The 15,607-nt window shown below is 45.4% G+C and overlaps 1 protein-coding gene across 2 annotated transcripts; it reads left to right on the forward strand.

The window, feature by feature from the left end:
• The first annotated feature begins 519 nt into the window (after positions 1–519).
• Positions 520–12,427, forward strand: DLL4 (delta like canonical Notch ligand 4). Of its 2 annotated transcripts, XM_066321213.1 has the most exons (11): positions 520–1,304; positions 1,451–1,714; positions 2,159–2,216; positions 2,883–3,152; positions 3,855–3,915; positions 4,024–4,154; positions 5,585–5,754; positions 6,861–7,080; positions 7,538–8,246; positions 8,998–9,106; positions 10,558–12,427. In XM_066321213.1, exons 1-11 carry the CDS (start codon positions 1,191–1,193, stop codon positions 10,561–10,563), a joined length of 2,112 nt encoding a protein of 703 aa, XP_066177310.1. In that variant the 5' UTR covers positions 520–1,190; the 3' UTR covers positions 10,564–12,427. The 2 variants fall into 2 exon arrangements, with proteins under 2 accessions (XP_066177310.1, XP_066177309.1); XM_066321212.1 differs by lacking the exon at positions 10,558–12,427 and having other exon boundaries at positions 8,998–10,536.
• Positions 12,428–15,607: the final 3,180 nt, after the last annotated feature.

The following is a 15,607-nucleotide window of genomic DNA, read 5'->3' on the forward strand; positions in this document are numbered from 1 at the left end:
CCCGCTCCCGCCCCGCTTGCCTGCAGGCGCCCGAGTTTTCCCCTTGCTCGTGTTTCTGGGAGCCGGGGCAGCCCCGGGAAAAACCAGCTCCGTCCCTGCTGTCGACTCCGGTCACCTCTCCGGAGCGCTCGTTCGCCACCGAATTCGGAAGGGCGACCGAGCGCCCGTCGATGCCCGCCGTGCCCGCCTCCCCTGCCACCACCCACCCCTCGCTCGGGGGCTCCGTTAGCCGGGGTCAGGAACGGGGCCGGGCCTGCGGCACGGGCGCCCCAGAGCCGGGCGCTGCGCCCCGGGAGCCGCCCCGGGTGCCCGCCTGCCGGGCAAACACCGTTTTACTTTTGGTTTCTAGCCGGGGCCAGCCCCCGCCGGGCAGGGCAGCTCCTGGCCGCCGGCCGGCAGCGGCTGCAGGGCACCGCACCGCCCCGTCCCGCCGCCCGCGACACGGCCGGGGAGGGGGGACACGCGTGGAGTCGTGGGGTGGAGGGCCACGGGGAACTAACTAACTAACTAACTAACTAACTAACTAACTAACAAGGGTGTTTTTGAAACATTTCATCCTCTATTGTTCGGCCGCCGTAGAAAGCTGCCCTGTGGAGAGGCGTCTGATTTTCGAGGGAACTCTCTCTCCCAGTGTGAGCGCCGTAAATATCTCAACAGATGCTCGGCTCGTTCGTAATCAGCTCGGCTCCTCGGCGGGCAGCGCGGCAGCGGCGGCGGCGGCAGCAGGGTATTAATTCGGGATATGAGGGCTCTCCGCAACATTTGGTTCTTTTTTCCAGAAAGGAAAGATGGAAAAGGGGAGGGATCGCCCGTGAGTCTGACTGACAGTTTACATAATGAGCTTGTGAGGATGCGAGGCAACTATATAAACAGCTCGAAGCGAAGCAAGTTTTCCATTTACTGAGCGCTGTTAGCACCGGTTAAAGGAGGAGCGGTTCCACACTAAGCACTCCCCTCCGCGTCTCTCACCAAACCCACCCGGCTTTGGAGTTTATAAAGGCGACGACAGCGATCAGAGGTCGGCGGCTGGCTGCAGGATTAATTCCCAGAAGGGGACGGATCGACACCTGGATTTTACCTTCCGATTTCTGCTGGTGCTCGGGGAATATTTGGAACAGCAGGTTGCTCCAGGAGAATTGCCGTGACGCCTCTCTTTTCTCCCTCGACCGAGAAGCGCTTGCTTGGTCCGTATGAGGAATATAGAAGGAAAACTAAACCCACTAAGAACTGGAAGCTCGAATAACACAAGGATGACAGCCTTGCGCATCTTTGGCTTGACGTTTCTGTTAACGATTTTGCAGCAGGTAATCGCACACACACGAGAAAAAAAAAAAAAAAAAAAAAAAAAAAAAGGGTTGGCGAAATGTAAAGCGGGTGATGGAAGCAAGTTTGCATGGCAAAGCCGGGTAAGGTCTGATTTGGCTATTTTGTGTGTCTCCCCTTTGTGCAGAGGGTGTCCGGCTCCGGCGTCTTCCAGCTGGAGCTACACGAATTCGTGAATAGCCACGGGTCTCTGGCCAGCGGGAAGCCCTGCTCCCCTCACTGCAGGACCTTCTTTCGCGTTTGTTTGAAGCATTTTCAGGCAGTGGTTTCCCCGGGCTCCTGCACTTTCGGCAGCATCATCACCCCGGTTCTGGGAATAAACTCCTTCAGCATCAAGGATACAGAGAGATTTGACAGTCCCATTAAGCTGCCCTTTAACTTCACGTGGCCGGTGAGATTCTACTTTAAACCCGATTGCGATGGTGGGGCAGGAGGGTGGCAAGAGCAGGCTAACCGCGGTGGGCTGATAACCTGTAACGTAAACAAACTACTTTTGCCTTTAGACTTATTCCCAGAACTTCCTTTTTAAAAACGAGGGGAAAAAAAAAAAAAAAAGGCGCAATGAAAAAGTTCATCCAGATCAGAAGCACTTGGGATAACCAATGTTATTAAGAGAAATAAAGCAAGGGGCTGAGGAGCTTGGAAGCGGGGCTGTGTATCCGCAGTCTGTAGGAGGGAGGGAAGGAGGGAAGCGTGTAGCCGCGGGGAGAGAGCGCAAACGCGGGGCCCGGCGGAGCAGGGCAGGGCAGGGCCGGGGCGCGGTGGCGCGGCGGGGCGCGGCTCGGTGCGGCCGTGCGCGGTGGGTGCGGGGCTGACGCTGGTTTCTCTCCCGCAGGGAACCTTCTCCCTGATCATCCAGGCCTGGCACGCGCCTGACAACTACCTGCCGGAAGGTGAATACTTCGCGCGCCCCCGGCAGGAGGCGCCCGCGCGGCGGGAGCGCCCCCGGGCCCGTCCCGTGTCCCCCCCGTCCCGAGCGGCCCCCCCGGCTCAGCTGTTTATACGATAACTCCAGGGCCGGCTTTATCCCACCATCAGGAGCCGGTCCCCCAACGATATCCATCAGGGGCCGCTTTGATTCTGCCCCGGCCTAATCTCCAACACAATTGCGTTTCCTCCGGTTTATTTTTGGCGTGGGAAAGCGAGGCGGGCTGCGGTGAGAAAGCCGGGAGCTTGCCAGAAAGCCCCGTCCGCCTTTTCCTGTATTTTACACCTTGCTCGAATTCCGCCCTTTGGAAAGGAATAATGGCTTTGGGATGTTTTTCTGAGAGGAGAGGAAAAGGATATTTCACAGCAGCCCTCCTTTCACAGGCCCCTCGGCTGAGTCCTTTTGGCCCGGGTTCGCACACCCTGGTGGCCACCTTTTTGTACCCTTGTATACATCAATATCCACACGCGTGCCTGTGTATACGTATATATGTGTATGTATGTATGTATGTATGTATGCACGTATGCATGTATGTGTATATATGTGTCCGAGCGGGGTATCCCGCTCCGCTGGCCCGGCGGGGTGGGATGCGGCGGCTCAGAGCCGCTGACCCGCGCCCGCTGTCCCGCAGGCTCCCGGCCGCCCCCGGAGGAATGGCTCATCAGCCAGGTGTCCATCCAGCGGTCGCTGTCGGTGGGCGAGGACTGGTCGCAGGACGTGCATCAGGGCCCGCTGACCCAGCTGCGCTACTCCTACCGCGTGGTCTGCAGCGAGAACTACTACGGCGAGAGCTGCTCCCGCCTCTGCAAGCGCCGAGACGACCGCTTCGGGCACTACGTGTGCGCGGCGGACGGGAGCCTGGCCTGCCTGCCCGGCTGGGCCGGCGAGTACTGCACCGACCGTGAGTGCCGCGGGCAGCGGGGCGGGGGGCAGCGCGCCGGGCGCGGCTCTAAAGCTCACGGAGGCCTCCCGTGGCCCGGGCCGTGTTTTCACGCCGACCTCTCCACTCTCCTGTCTGGAGAGGCAAAGTTGTGCGCTGAGGACTTTGCCCCCTTTGGCTGCAACCACCCAACGCTGTGCTGCACCTCTGCGAGCCTTAGCAGCAGAGAGCGAGCTGGCAGGAAAGGGACCTTGGCTGATAGCCCTGAATAGCAGTAGCGGTTGCAAGGTAAAAGGGTAGCAGCTTGCTCACACAAAGTCTGTCACCAACTATTCCTGCAGCCAGAGGACACGAGACAGGTGCTTCAGTGTAGTAGTCAGCACCTTTACGGTGAGCTCAGGGTACCATTGGGTTTTTTCAGCCTTTTGAGTAGCACAAGCCAAAGCCGTTTTCTCTTGCTGCTTTTCTAGCAAGAGTTGCAAGAGTTCATGTTTGTTGCATAAACAGAAAAACTAAAGGACAAACTTGTCAAGTGTTGGCTCTCCCTGTTCACTTCCTCCTGCTCCAGAACTCCCCGTACCAACAAGTTTTAAAACAAAGCTCTGAAAGTGTAAAACTCTTTTTTTAAAGTGTTTTAAAAAGCTTTTTATCCTTTAAAAGTGTCTTCTGTAGCACCATGTGTATTTACCTAAACATTTATGCTTTTTCATGTTCTCTTCACAGCCATCTGTCTGGCTGGATGTACCGAACAGAATGGATACTGCAACAAGCCTGGGGAGTGCATGTGAGTAGATGCCAATTGCAGTCTGAACACCAGTTAAAATGTCGCCTTGTAACTGAAACTTAAACTCTTCTCCATGTCATTAATGTTTTAATTGGACTTTTCTTTTAGCTGCCGTCCTGGTTGGCAAGGCCGCTACTGTGATGAATGCATTCCCCATATAGGCTGCCGCCACGGGACTTGTAAAACACAATGGCAGTGCATATGTGATGAAGGATGGGGTGGCCTCTTCTGTGATCAAGGTTAGTTCTGAAGCGTGCACTTACAGCTCTAGGTTGCGTACTCCTTAGTATTGCACTAAGGAATCTGACCCACCGGATCTGGAATTAAATTTTCCCCAAGGTATCCCTTCACAGGCATCAGTTTGTAGCACTGCAGCCTTACATACCAGTTCTTGTAGTAATTTCGTTTGAAAATAAGGAAACCTTTATGGTAGCTGCAGTTTCTCTCTTGCAAAAGAAGTTTCTCTTAGAGAAAGACCTAACAGTCTGGATGAGTGTTGAACAGACAAGTTTTCTGCCTGCTCAAGCCAAGTTTAACTTATTCCTTGTACAAGTATAACAATTTACTAAACAGTTTCCAGCAGCAGTAAACAGCATCATTTGGGCCTTCCTTATTTTGCATACAAGGAAGTTAACTCATGTGATAAGTCTGGAGCATGAGAGAAAAATCATGTAAGCAAGAATGAAAAGTACAGGTTCCATTTTAAGGTACACCAGACCACTTCCACCTATTCAACCCACTGAATCACTGAACCGTAGCCAGCTGAGCAGTCATGTCCTCAAGGCCATATATGCGCTGCTGGCACTGAGATCATTAAGTGTTCAAAGCAGGCTAAGTGTTTCCAGGACAGTTATAGGATTAACATGGTGAAGGCTGAATTAAGCAGGAAAAGTAAAGTTGCAGATTTTTTTTTCTGCTCATAGTTATCTGTTAGCAAGTTGCATTCAAATTACTATATAGTATTTATAGAGATAATAAAGCTTTTCTTACTTACGTCCTATGAACTTACGCTTTACCTCTGTCTCAAATTTAAAGAAAAAAAAATTAAAACGGTCAAGCTTGGCAGAGCATTTGACAGTTTAATCTACTAACATCCATAACAAGAGAGCAAATAAACAATAAAAGATTTCTAGTGTTTGTTTAAATCTCAAAGCCAAAACATCTTTTATTTTCCCTCCCTGCCTTTCCAGAATGTGCCTCAGAGCACACTTTTAAAGATGGGGTGCACTCTTTTAGTGTAACATGCTGTACATTAAGTGTCCATATTGCTGTGGTTATGTTCTGGAGAACACACGCTTATGAAGTACATTTTCCAATTTGGTACCTAAATCCCATTGCAGCTAACAGTTTTATGTCCACAAAAAAGGGAGAATATACCAAAACACTTAGAAAGTTGTATTTTCACCAGCTCCCTCGAAATTCAGAGCTCGAGTGATAGATGGTAGTCTGATTATGACTGATAATAACCCAGATAACAATCTCCAGATAATAACCCAGATAACAATCTCCAGTGTTCCCATTGACAGCAAAATGAAATGATTCATTGGAACTCCTCTCCTTTTTCTTGACTACAGCCTTTTTGTATATCTTTGTATATATTTTGTATATTTTTGTGTATCTTTTCCCAGCTGTCAAAGACGTGTTCTCCTAACTCCTGGTATCTTTGCAGATCTGAACTACTGCACTCACCACAGGCCATGCAAAAATGGAGCAACTTGCATGAACACTGGCCAGGGCAGCTACACGTGTGCGTGCAAACCCGGCTTCACCGGCATCGACTGCGAGCACGAGATCAGCGAGTGCGACAGCAATCCCTGTAGGAATGGCGGTAGCTGCACGGTAGGGGCATTTTAAATGTAAAGCCTTTGTGTGAAGTAAGCCCTGGTGTACCTTTTCAGAAATGGTTCTGTAACAACATAATGGGAATTCGATAGGACACAGGTTCATTACTGACACTCACAACTACCATACTGAACCCTTTCCGAGAGGTGTCAGGGGAGGAAGTCTGTTACAGGAGGAGATGTATCATCTAGATTAGAACTGGTCAACTGATCCTTGGGTTTCTGTGGCAGCCATTATGAGAACTTGGCAAGATCCAGGGTTGATGAAGGAGCAGATCTGTTAAAAATGTGCTTCTCAAACCACCATTCATACAGAAATGCACTAAGTCCGTATTTTAATAGCACATGAAAGAAAATTTTGCTTTCCGCTATGAGAAGGTAGTGTCAAACAATATGTGGGCCATCAGCTGAAACTTTCTGTAAAACAGAATTCCACACTTCTAGATTCTTGTAGTTTAGTGTTTCAGCCTGTTTTTGGATTCAGTTAATGATGGATTCTTACCAATGATGGAATGGTAAAGGCTGATTGATTATAGATATCCAGTGTAATTTGATGCGTGTTTAGATTAAAGCCAATGCAATTTTTAGATTAAAGCACAAGACCCTACCTCCCTTCTCCCAAAGCCTTGGACATACAGTCCTTGGAAAGAAGAAACAGTTTACTATGATTTAAGTGGTGGGACTGACCCAAGCCAAAGCAACTTAAACTTTGTGAAATAAAAAAGGGCTCTCGCACTGAGGGTTAATGGCCTGATCATAGCTGTCAACACGTACCACTCTGCTCTGGGAGGACCTCTGGGAAGACCTCTGGATCCCATTAGACAGTAGTGGTGTTAGCAATGGTTTTGTCTAGCTGCCTGCGTTCTCCCTACCACAGCACCTGCTCTGCACGATTACCCCTGTAATACGCCGAGTACGGCTGATCCACCACTCTGTCCCTCACCGTCCAACTTGCAGTTGTTTACTCTCCTGGTGTAACTTTTGCCGCTTCAGGCTGTGGATGAGAAGGGACTGGACAGTGCTTGCTGCAGACCAGAACTAAGTGTGCAGGGAGCTATCATCAGTTTCCATTAAATAACAGTGGCCTAATGTTGTGTTTTGCAGGATATGGAGAACGGTTATCACTGCCTGTGCCCCCCTGGCTACTATGGCACTCACTGTGAGCACAGTGCTCTGACATGTATAGATTCTCCGTGCTTCAACGGTGGTACATGCTTGGAAAAGGAACAAGGGGCCAGCTACACTTGCGTTTGCCCTTTCGGCTTCACAGGGTCAAACTGTGAAAAAAAAGTAGACAGGTGCACAAGCAACCCATGTGCAAATGGTGAGTCTTTTTATCAAAAAGTCTCATGACCCTGACTCATTTGTGCTTTTCAGTGCAGAAGTGATAGAAATCCAATCTGACCTCTACTCTTCCTCTAGAACATTAGTCCCTCTCCCCCGCTGTATTCCACATCCACCCTAATTTTAGTCTCTTGCTGGAGTGGGACTTTCACTGGCATTTTCTATGCAACAACACAATGCATGAGGTTTATCATATGATGGGGAAGATGGCAGAATTAAATTAAATTAAATTAACTCTATTACATATTTAGAAGGGGCATAATTTTTCGGCACAGTGATACAATTAGGTAAAGTAGAATGAACTCTTAGATGTGCAGTTGTTTTGTAAAATATCCTCTCTTTTCTTGAGGTAGTATAACATGCTGACTGGGGAAAGGTTTACATTTCTGAGTGAAGTGTGTTGCAAACTAAAATTTCTTTCACTTTTTTCCCCTCAGATGGTAGTTGCTTTTACCTTGGGCAGATTCGTGTGTGCCGCTGTCGGGCTGGTTTCTCTGGTCAGAAATGTGAGATAAACATCAATGATTGTGCCAGAAACCCATGTTCCAATGGGGGAACTTGTCATGATCTAATCAACGATTACACCTGCACATGCATGCCAGGCTACAGTGGCAGGAACTGTGACATCAAAACCAGAGATGAATGTGCTTCTGGGCCATGTGAGAATGGAGGCACGTGCTACAGTGGACTTTATAGTGCCAACTTTGTTTGCTACTGTCCTTCTGGCTTCATGGGCAACCGCTGTGAATTGCCAGTTTATTCAGTGCCTGTTACACTTCCTCCTAAACCAGTCCCCTGGATTGCTATATCCATGGGGGTGGGGCTGGTGGCTTTGCTCATACTGTTCTGCATGATAGCAATGGTCATCAGACAGATGAGGATGCACCCAGAGCAGGAGTTGGAGACAATGAACAACCTATCTGACTTCCAGAAGGACAATCTCATTCCAGCATCCCAGCTGAAAAACACCAATAAAAATAAAGACCTTGAAGTGGACTGTGGGCTGGAGAAATCAAACTACAAACCCAAGAACCATAAACTGGACTACAATCTGGTAAAAGACCTGACAAGTAGAGGGACGCCAGAAGATAAATATTACAAAAGTGAAAAGTGTTTAGGAGAGAAGTCTCCCCTTCGACTACACAGGTGAGAATGCAGTTTTTATTATAGTCTTTCTTAAAGCCACTCATCTTCACATCAGTCTAGAAGCAGGTGAGCATATGAGGGGAAAAGGAACCTCAAGCAGATAGTATACAAAACCAAAGCAGATCAAAGCTAGAAATGTACATACTGGAGTATGTGTCACAGCCGAGTGGTATCCTTAGCTAAGTCACTTAATTTGAGTGTGCACGGTGCTGTTGGTACCAATACCACGAAGGAACCCAGAGTGGCTAGGCCAGTGGTGAAAATGAGAAATATCTTTCCTTCCTCAGTAGATCTTGGAGGAACAACAGTTAAGGCATACAGTGATTAAAGATAAGTATTTCACTTTGTAAGAAGGCAAGATAACCTGCTTACTGAGAAGAATGATGGAGTGAAAACAACTACTCTTTTTCAAAAGGAGAAAAGGGCGGGTGGCTTATTAAGGGCTAAAAGTGGCTTATCAGTCTTATGGTTCGTTTACTGAACGTCTTGTCTGGGATCTGGGTGTGGTTGTTACACCGACGGCTCCGAGGAATGGGCTCTTAGGTTGGACATGGCAGGAGCACAGGGAGACTTCTCTCTGTTCCTTGCTTCCATTTCTCTAGCATAATATCCCGACAGACGCAGAACATGTGAAACTTGATCTCATGCACTTCCACACCTTCATGGCTATCTCGTTCCACCACTCCATATTCATGGTAGATTTTGAGAGTCAGTAGTCAGCTAATGTTCTTTTTTCTCTGCCCCACCTTAGTGAAAAGCCAGAATGCAGAATATCAGCGATATGCTCTCCGAGGGATTCAATGTACCAGTCTGTCTTTGTGATAACAGAAGAAAGGAATGAGTGCATCATAGCCACAGAGGTAAGTAAATACAGAGGTGAACAGGCATAAATTCACAAAGCAAAAGGGTAAATTATCCTTTATTATTGTATCTGAGAATGTTCCTTTATTTCCAGGGATCATGGTGCTTCCCAGCATTTTCCTCTCCTCTTCTGTGGCCCACACAGAACATACAGTGGGGAATATAAAAAAAATTAGCTGCTCTGATTTTATTAAACCAGAGGTTTTGGGCATAGATAAGTCAGTGGTAGATGAAAACACAGAACCCAAGCCCATAAAAATTCAGCACATTGTAGGATTATTTCCTCTCAAATAGGTGGTCAGAAAAAATGGAAATAATAATCGTTCTTAGGCCCATTGATGTAAAGCCATGTTTTTTCCTGTGACTACAATGGATAATCTTTGTTCTGTGGAAAGAGGCAAAACTATAGATTTCTAGCTGAAGATGGAAGGTAGTGGAATGTGTTAGTGGATAGGCACAACAGCCATTTAGGAAGTCTGTTATAAGGTAATTTCAACCTCTTAGCATTTAAGCTCCAGCTAAATATTCTCTAACAGAAGTTAATGCTGTTACTGATAAAAAATCTTGATTTTTACGTTATATTGGAAAGTTGGATGCACCAAAAAAGGAAAAGCCTAACACTGAACTTGAAAGATTTTAAAAGCAGGTATTGAAGAACCAACAAATTCCTGAAGAACTACCAGCCTTTTGGAAAAAGTCTCAGTGGAAGTTAAAGGCAATTTGATGTTAACCAATATCTGTCTTCTTCGGTGTAGCCACCTTTAGGACTACTTTCACCCTGTAGGAAAGAGAAGCTTGCTGTGTCATACAGCAGTGATCTGTGAAGTCAGATCTGCAGAATTCAGTCTCCCTTTCCAAGATGGATATCTTATTTCCCCTTGAAAGCAAGCTGGAACACAAGTCAACCGACAATATTAAAAGTTTAAGACTAAGTGAAAGGATTCAGAGATACGAATGACAGCTAGACGCTTCATTCCCATTAAATGACCTAAATACTGTATCTTCAAAGATCTTGCTGACCAAAGCTAGGCTCCCAAATTTACATCAAGGATCTCCAGAAATGTTTCTTTTTTCAGAATGACAAGCCCTAGAATCTCTCTCTACATAATTCAGGCTTAACACTTCTAAACACATGCTATTTAACTATACCATGTACCTTTTACAGATCCCTAATGTTAAGCACCCAGGTTGGTAAGCATTCTCCCCCTCAAGCCAGGTAGAGAGGCCACTCATCACACAGATGACTTTTTTTTTTTTTTTTTTTTTTTTTCCCCTGGTGATTCTTTGCCTCTGGACCCAGCTGAAAACATTGAGCACTGACAGTAAACTGCAGTAATGTTTGACTTAAATTACTTTGGTTTGACATAGCTGAATTATAGTTTGTTTGTTCTGCACTACTCGGTATGCTGTGATTCCTTCTCATTCCTGGTGTTATTTTATGTCCTGACAGGTATAAGACTGAAGATCGGCCCATTTGCACCTCAGATTTGGTGATGCCAGTAGATGGACGTTCCTGCTGCATTGTTTACAATTCAGAACTGGATTGGACTGTTTTTAATTACATGCAACTTGCTGCTCTCAGGCGGAGGATGGAACTGAGTGAACTGGACAGACTGTGAATTTACTGAAAGATGCAATACACCTTTTTGTTCTTACTGCCCTTGTTTGAAGTTTGATACCAGAAAATACATATTTGCTATTGAAAAGGGGAGGCAGAGGGAAGAGAGAGGTTTAAAGTGTTGGTATTTTAAAAGATGCTGAGGCCAGTTCCTCATGGACAGACCCCTGGCTTTCCAGAACTCTGGTTATGGGAGGTGCTGGTAGATAAGGAGGCACATAACTGTCACAGATGTTGCCATGGAAGGTGCGAAGCAAGACACATTGCTATGCAGATAATGGATACAGTATAAATGAGGTCTCAATTTTTTTCTGGGTTTAAAAGTGCCTATAATGTGTCAAGAGAATCTAACAAGCCCAAACAGAAACTTGACTGCTCTTTTTGCAGTTACCTGAACAGTACTGGGCAGAGGTGGTTGATACTTCCTGCTTCACATCCATTTGCATCTCCTCCCTCCCGCTGCATGTACTGGAGACTGTGTAAGGGGTGAGAGGAGGAGGAAAGAAGAAAACCGAATTTAAATGTCATCTCATTTGGTGATGCTGTGGAGAACTGATTGACTCGACTCGAGCCATGATGTGGAACATGATTTTTGGGGAAGTTGTGATAAGGAATGTGTACTGCCTTGTCCCCATTGATAGGGAGGGGGTGTGATCCCAGCTCTATATAAAGCCTTACAAATGCGTTTAAAATCAATCAGCTCCTAGAACCTTTATGCTGAGCTGTCTCAGCTGTTTTCATGCCCTTTGCACTACCAGTGATTGTGAATAGACATTACTTCTTTTCTTCTCCTTCCTCATTCTCTTCCCCCTGCCTTATTTTGACACAAATCTGGGGGTTTATGTCGTGTTTCTGAATTAGGTGCCACCTTTTACTGCAAATAGTCTCAAAATTGCAGCTGTTACTTTCTGAAGAAGCAGCAGCAGTGTGACATAACCCACTTACCCACCCCATTTTTCCATCCGGTTGCAAAACTCCAGCTCTTGTTCTTCATCCTGGTTCTAAATGCCCAGTAGCGAAGCACCCACTGAGATGCCCTCTGCCAAGACAGGTGGAGATTAGAGTTAGAAGGCTTTAGGCTCATCCTGTTTCTTTCATACCCACCTACTGCAACATGGAAAATATGCTGTGTCTGTCCCTGGAAACCAGAGGCGGGCAGAAGCTCCTTTCTTCTATACATATTTACAGCAATAATACCGGACACCCCAGTGGAAAGTGCCGTGACACTCCTGAACGAGACCAGGGCATGGGGCAGAATGAGGAGGGAGAAACAAGATCTCTTAGAAGAAACCCAGACTGTGCTATCTCTCTGACAGCGATATTCCTGCCCTTGTAAAGCCTGTTGTTGGACTAGCCCATCTACTCCCTTGAACTGTGCAGACCAGACCCCTTCATATTGTCCACTACTGACCTTCTGCTCTGACCACGTAGGACCATTTTGAAGATGACCTTCAGAAATCAATAATATGGGTTTTAGTTTGTCTGTTTGTAGTTTATTTTGAAGACTAGTATTTCAGTAATTTAAAAAAAATCAGAAGCACTGAACTTTCTACGTTTTATAACATTATTTTGTATATAATGTATATTTATAATCAAAACAGAAGTGTAAATATGTTTATTACTTCTCATGTAATGTTTTTAATGTGATGACAAAGTTTGAATTTTATTTTTTTTTTCAAGCAATGAAAATACTTTCCTGCTACTACAAAGTTTGTTGTGGTTTGTCCTTTTACATGTGTTGTTCTGTGACAGCCAAGGTTAGCAAAGCCCCCCAGAAGTAACCTCGCCTGCCTGGTCCCTGCAGTCCTACATTTACATTTTGCACACCAACTGATGTCAGATGCTTTTTATAAAAAAAAAGTTGTAGTGTTAACACATGTCAGCAAAGTTGTTCAGTTGAGTGGCATTCATCTGACATTTTGAAATGTTATATATATTTATATTGTGAGAGATAATATTTAAATTACATATATATATGTATATGTATATATATATACACACACATTCTCTTGCTATGGTGTGGGACTGAACTGTCAGAAAAGTTATTTTTATTAATGCTTCGCTCTTCTCCCCTGACAACTCATTAAATCTGCATCTTTCATGTCATACCATTTCAATGTGGCTTAATAAATGCATTGTCTTGGGGTTCACTTACAGAACAAAACACTATTACTATCTTTTAAAATCCTATTCCTTTAAACACTTTTAATAACATCCAAATCTTGTCCACAGGTTACTCTGGCACAGCATCTACATCTACACATGTAAGACTGTATCCTTGTTTGTTTGATTGCAAGGGGTAAGATTTGTCTTTCACTTGTGGGATTAGGGAGTTTCAGGCTTTCTCCTCCTGAGTTCCCTACACTACATCAGCAGCTGTGTCCTCCCGGGGCATCACAAAGTCATTATCCTCTACAGCCCTTTCGGAGGACATTTCCACCAAAAAAAAAGTGTAAAAAGCACACTTGTATAAACACTCCCAGCAGGTTTAGTAGCCTTTGAAGCACATACATTTACAGGCAATTAAGTCTCCCACTAAATCAGCTAGGTGCAATACAGCCAACATCTGAGTGCACAAAAGCAAAACTATAAGAACAGGAAACTACTGCTGCTCTACGTTAAAATCAGGGGGTTTTGTTGTTGTTGACAAAGTGCCAAAAATCATCTGACTATTGGATGCCTTTCCTATCTTTCCCCAAAATAAAATCTAAGCAAAATTTGCTAATTTTTTCGAAAAATGAAAAGTTAAAAACCCCAGTGACATTTAAAAAGCACCACAATAAATTATTTTTGCCATCAAAATACTGCAAATAATGATTCATTAGAGTCCTTCTGAGTGTATTATTAAGGTTACATAAATACTGTTTACTTTGGATGGTTTTGTTTCTCCCTCTTTAGATCTTTTCACAGTGAAATTAACTTCCAAATCCCAGCCAATTCTTCAGCTACCATAAAAAATAAATTTAAGACAAAACTCAGAAATAAAAAGCCACCTCCCCCTCCCCAAACATTCACCCTGTAGAGCAAATTATGAAAAACAAGCCATTGACAAAAAGCTGAGCAGATGCTCCCTGCTTGCAGTCCTTCCTCGGCAATGTGAAATAAACCCAACAGATGCCTCTCTTAATTGAGCACATGGATTACATACACACATGCACTCTGTCCTGCTTAAAACAAAACACACACAAAAATCAAACAGGAAAATAGACAGAGAACTCTTCCCAATGCCTAGGCAAGCAGGAATGCTAAGACCAGAAAAGACTTGGCTCTTCCTGCTCAAAACATGACAGGAAACTGTACCCATAGACAGAAGGGAGTTGAAATGCATTAAAACCTGTGGACCTGATTATGTAGATCCCATGGGGTAAAGCAGGTACAACACATGTCTTTGTGTATCCACACGGGAGAGAGGAAAAAAAAAAAAAAAAGCATCATCTTACAAGGAAATCTGTGAATATTTACTGGAGGCAGCACTGCACGGTGCAGCTACCAGAATAGATCACAGATCTTACACAGGAAAAACAGGAGCAGTGCCTGCTTCCACACAGGGGGAGATGGAAAGCATATGTGAATCTATGCACGTGTGCACATCCCCAAGTCCTTGCCAAAGAAACTACAAGTAAATTAGCTGAACACATAATAAGACCTGGATTTAAGCTACATCTTTGACCAAAACCTTCCTCTCCGAGGGTCACTGTGCTCTGACTGCTCAGCAGCCTGGCTCCCCCCAGGTGAGTACATCTCTGAGCCACAGTGTGTGAATTCACTAGGAGGAGCTGAGATACTTCTGGCTGTAAAGATTCCTCAACCTCAGTTTCAGAGATTCCTCTTGAGAGAATCTCTGAATTCACACAGAGACCATGTCAGGACAAAAATACTGTGATAAGCAGTGCCTTTTCTCTTAATGAGTTCTTAACAAGCTTATAGACTTCTCAGACCAAAGTGTACAATTTATTGCTTTCAGCATAATTTGCACTAACTATGGTAAGATTGTGGATTCGGCTCAAGGACTGCAGCTAGACTTGGTATTCAGTTTTAAAAGACTGCGCAAATTCACTTGAAAGCCATGTGACAAAACAACAATTTTCAGAACGGACTCTGCTTCTAAAAATTCTGTCATGTTTCCTTGTATTAGCACCTGTTAAGTGCTATTCCACAGCCACGGAGAGCCCTTCAGTCTAAGTGATTTTGGAGCTGGAATGAGGGAGACGGGTACTGCCTTGGGCAGTGCTTCGCCTGAGCTGTTTCGTGCTCGGCTCCAACCCTGCATCACTTTCCTCTTGGACGACTCGGCTGATGAAGGGAGACAGATGCCGGGATATACCCGTAGCTATAGCACCCACTGGTGCTGAGACAACATGCAGCAGGACACAGCACAGGGCACAGAGTTTACTTAAGTTAGTGTAGGTGAGGGGTGCTTGTAGAAATTAGGGTCGATACAGGATATGCACCCAGGTTTGACCAGCAACAGCTTTCGGCCTTGAAAGAGCTGCTGAGAAAGAGTAAATTAGCTACAGTGCAATTGCAGCCACCTAGTCCAACAGATGAAAGAAACTATCTCTGTAAGAACACATATCAGGTATTTTCATTGCTCCTCAGTCTTTCTTTCATTATTTTATGCTAAAATGAGAAAGGCACTGTAGATCACTAACCAACCTGCACTACAGCAGCTTAAGCGACAGTTACGTACCTGTGTTTGCCTGTCATTCCCTTATCTCCCATACCTGATCCATAAATACACATTGGTTTTACACAGCAAATACGACACTCCCAGCACATTTTGCTCTCAATCCAAACTCCACTTGCAGAGAATTGACATCACTCAGTGGCCCTCTCTCACCCTTCACTGTTTTCACAACTTCAATTTTATGCCCTCTCCATC

Source organism: Sylvia atricapilla, chromosome 6 (assembly GCF_009819655.1).
Source record: "Sylvia atricapilla isolate bSylAtr1 chromosome 6, bSylAtr1.pri, whole genome shotgun sequence".
NCBI classification, from domain to species: domain Eukaryota; kingdom Metazoa; phylum Chordata; class Aves; order Passeriformes; family Sylviidae; genus Sylvia; species Sylvia atricapilla.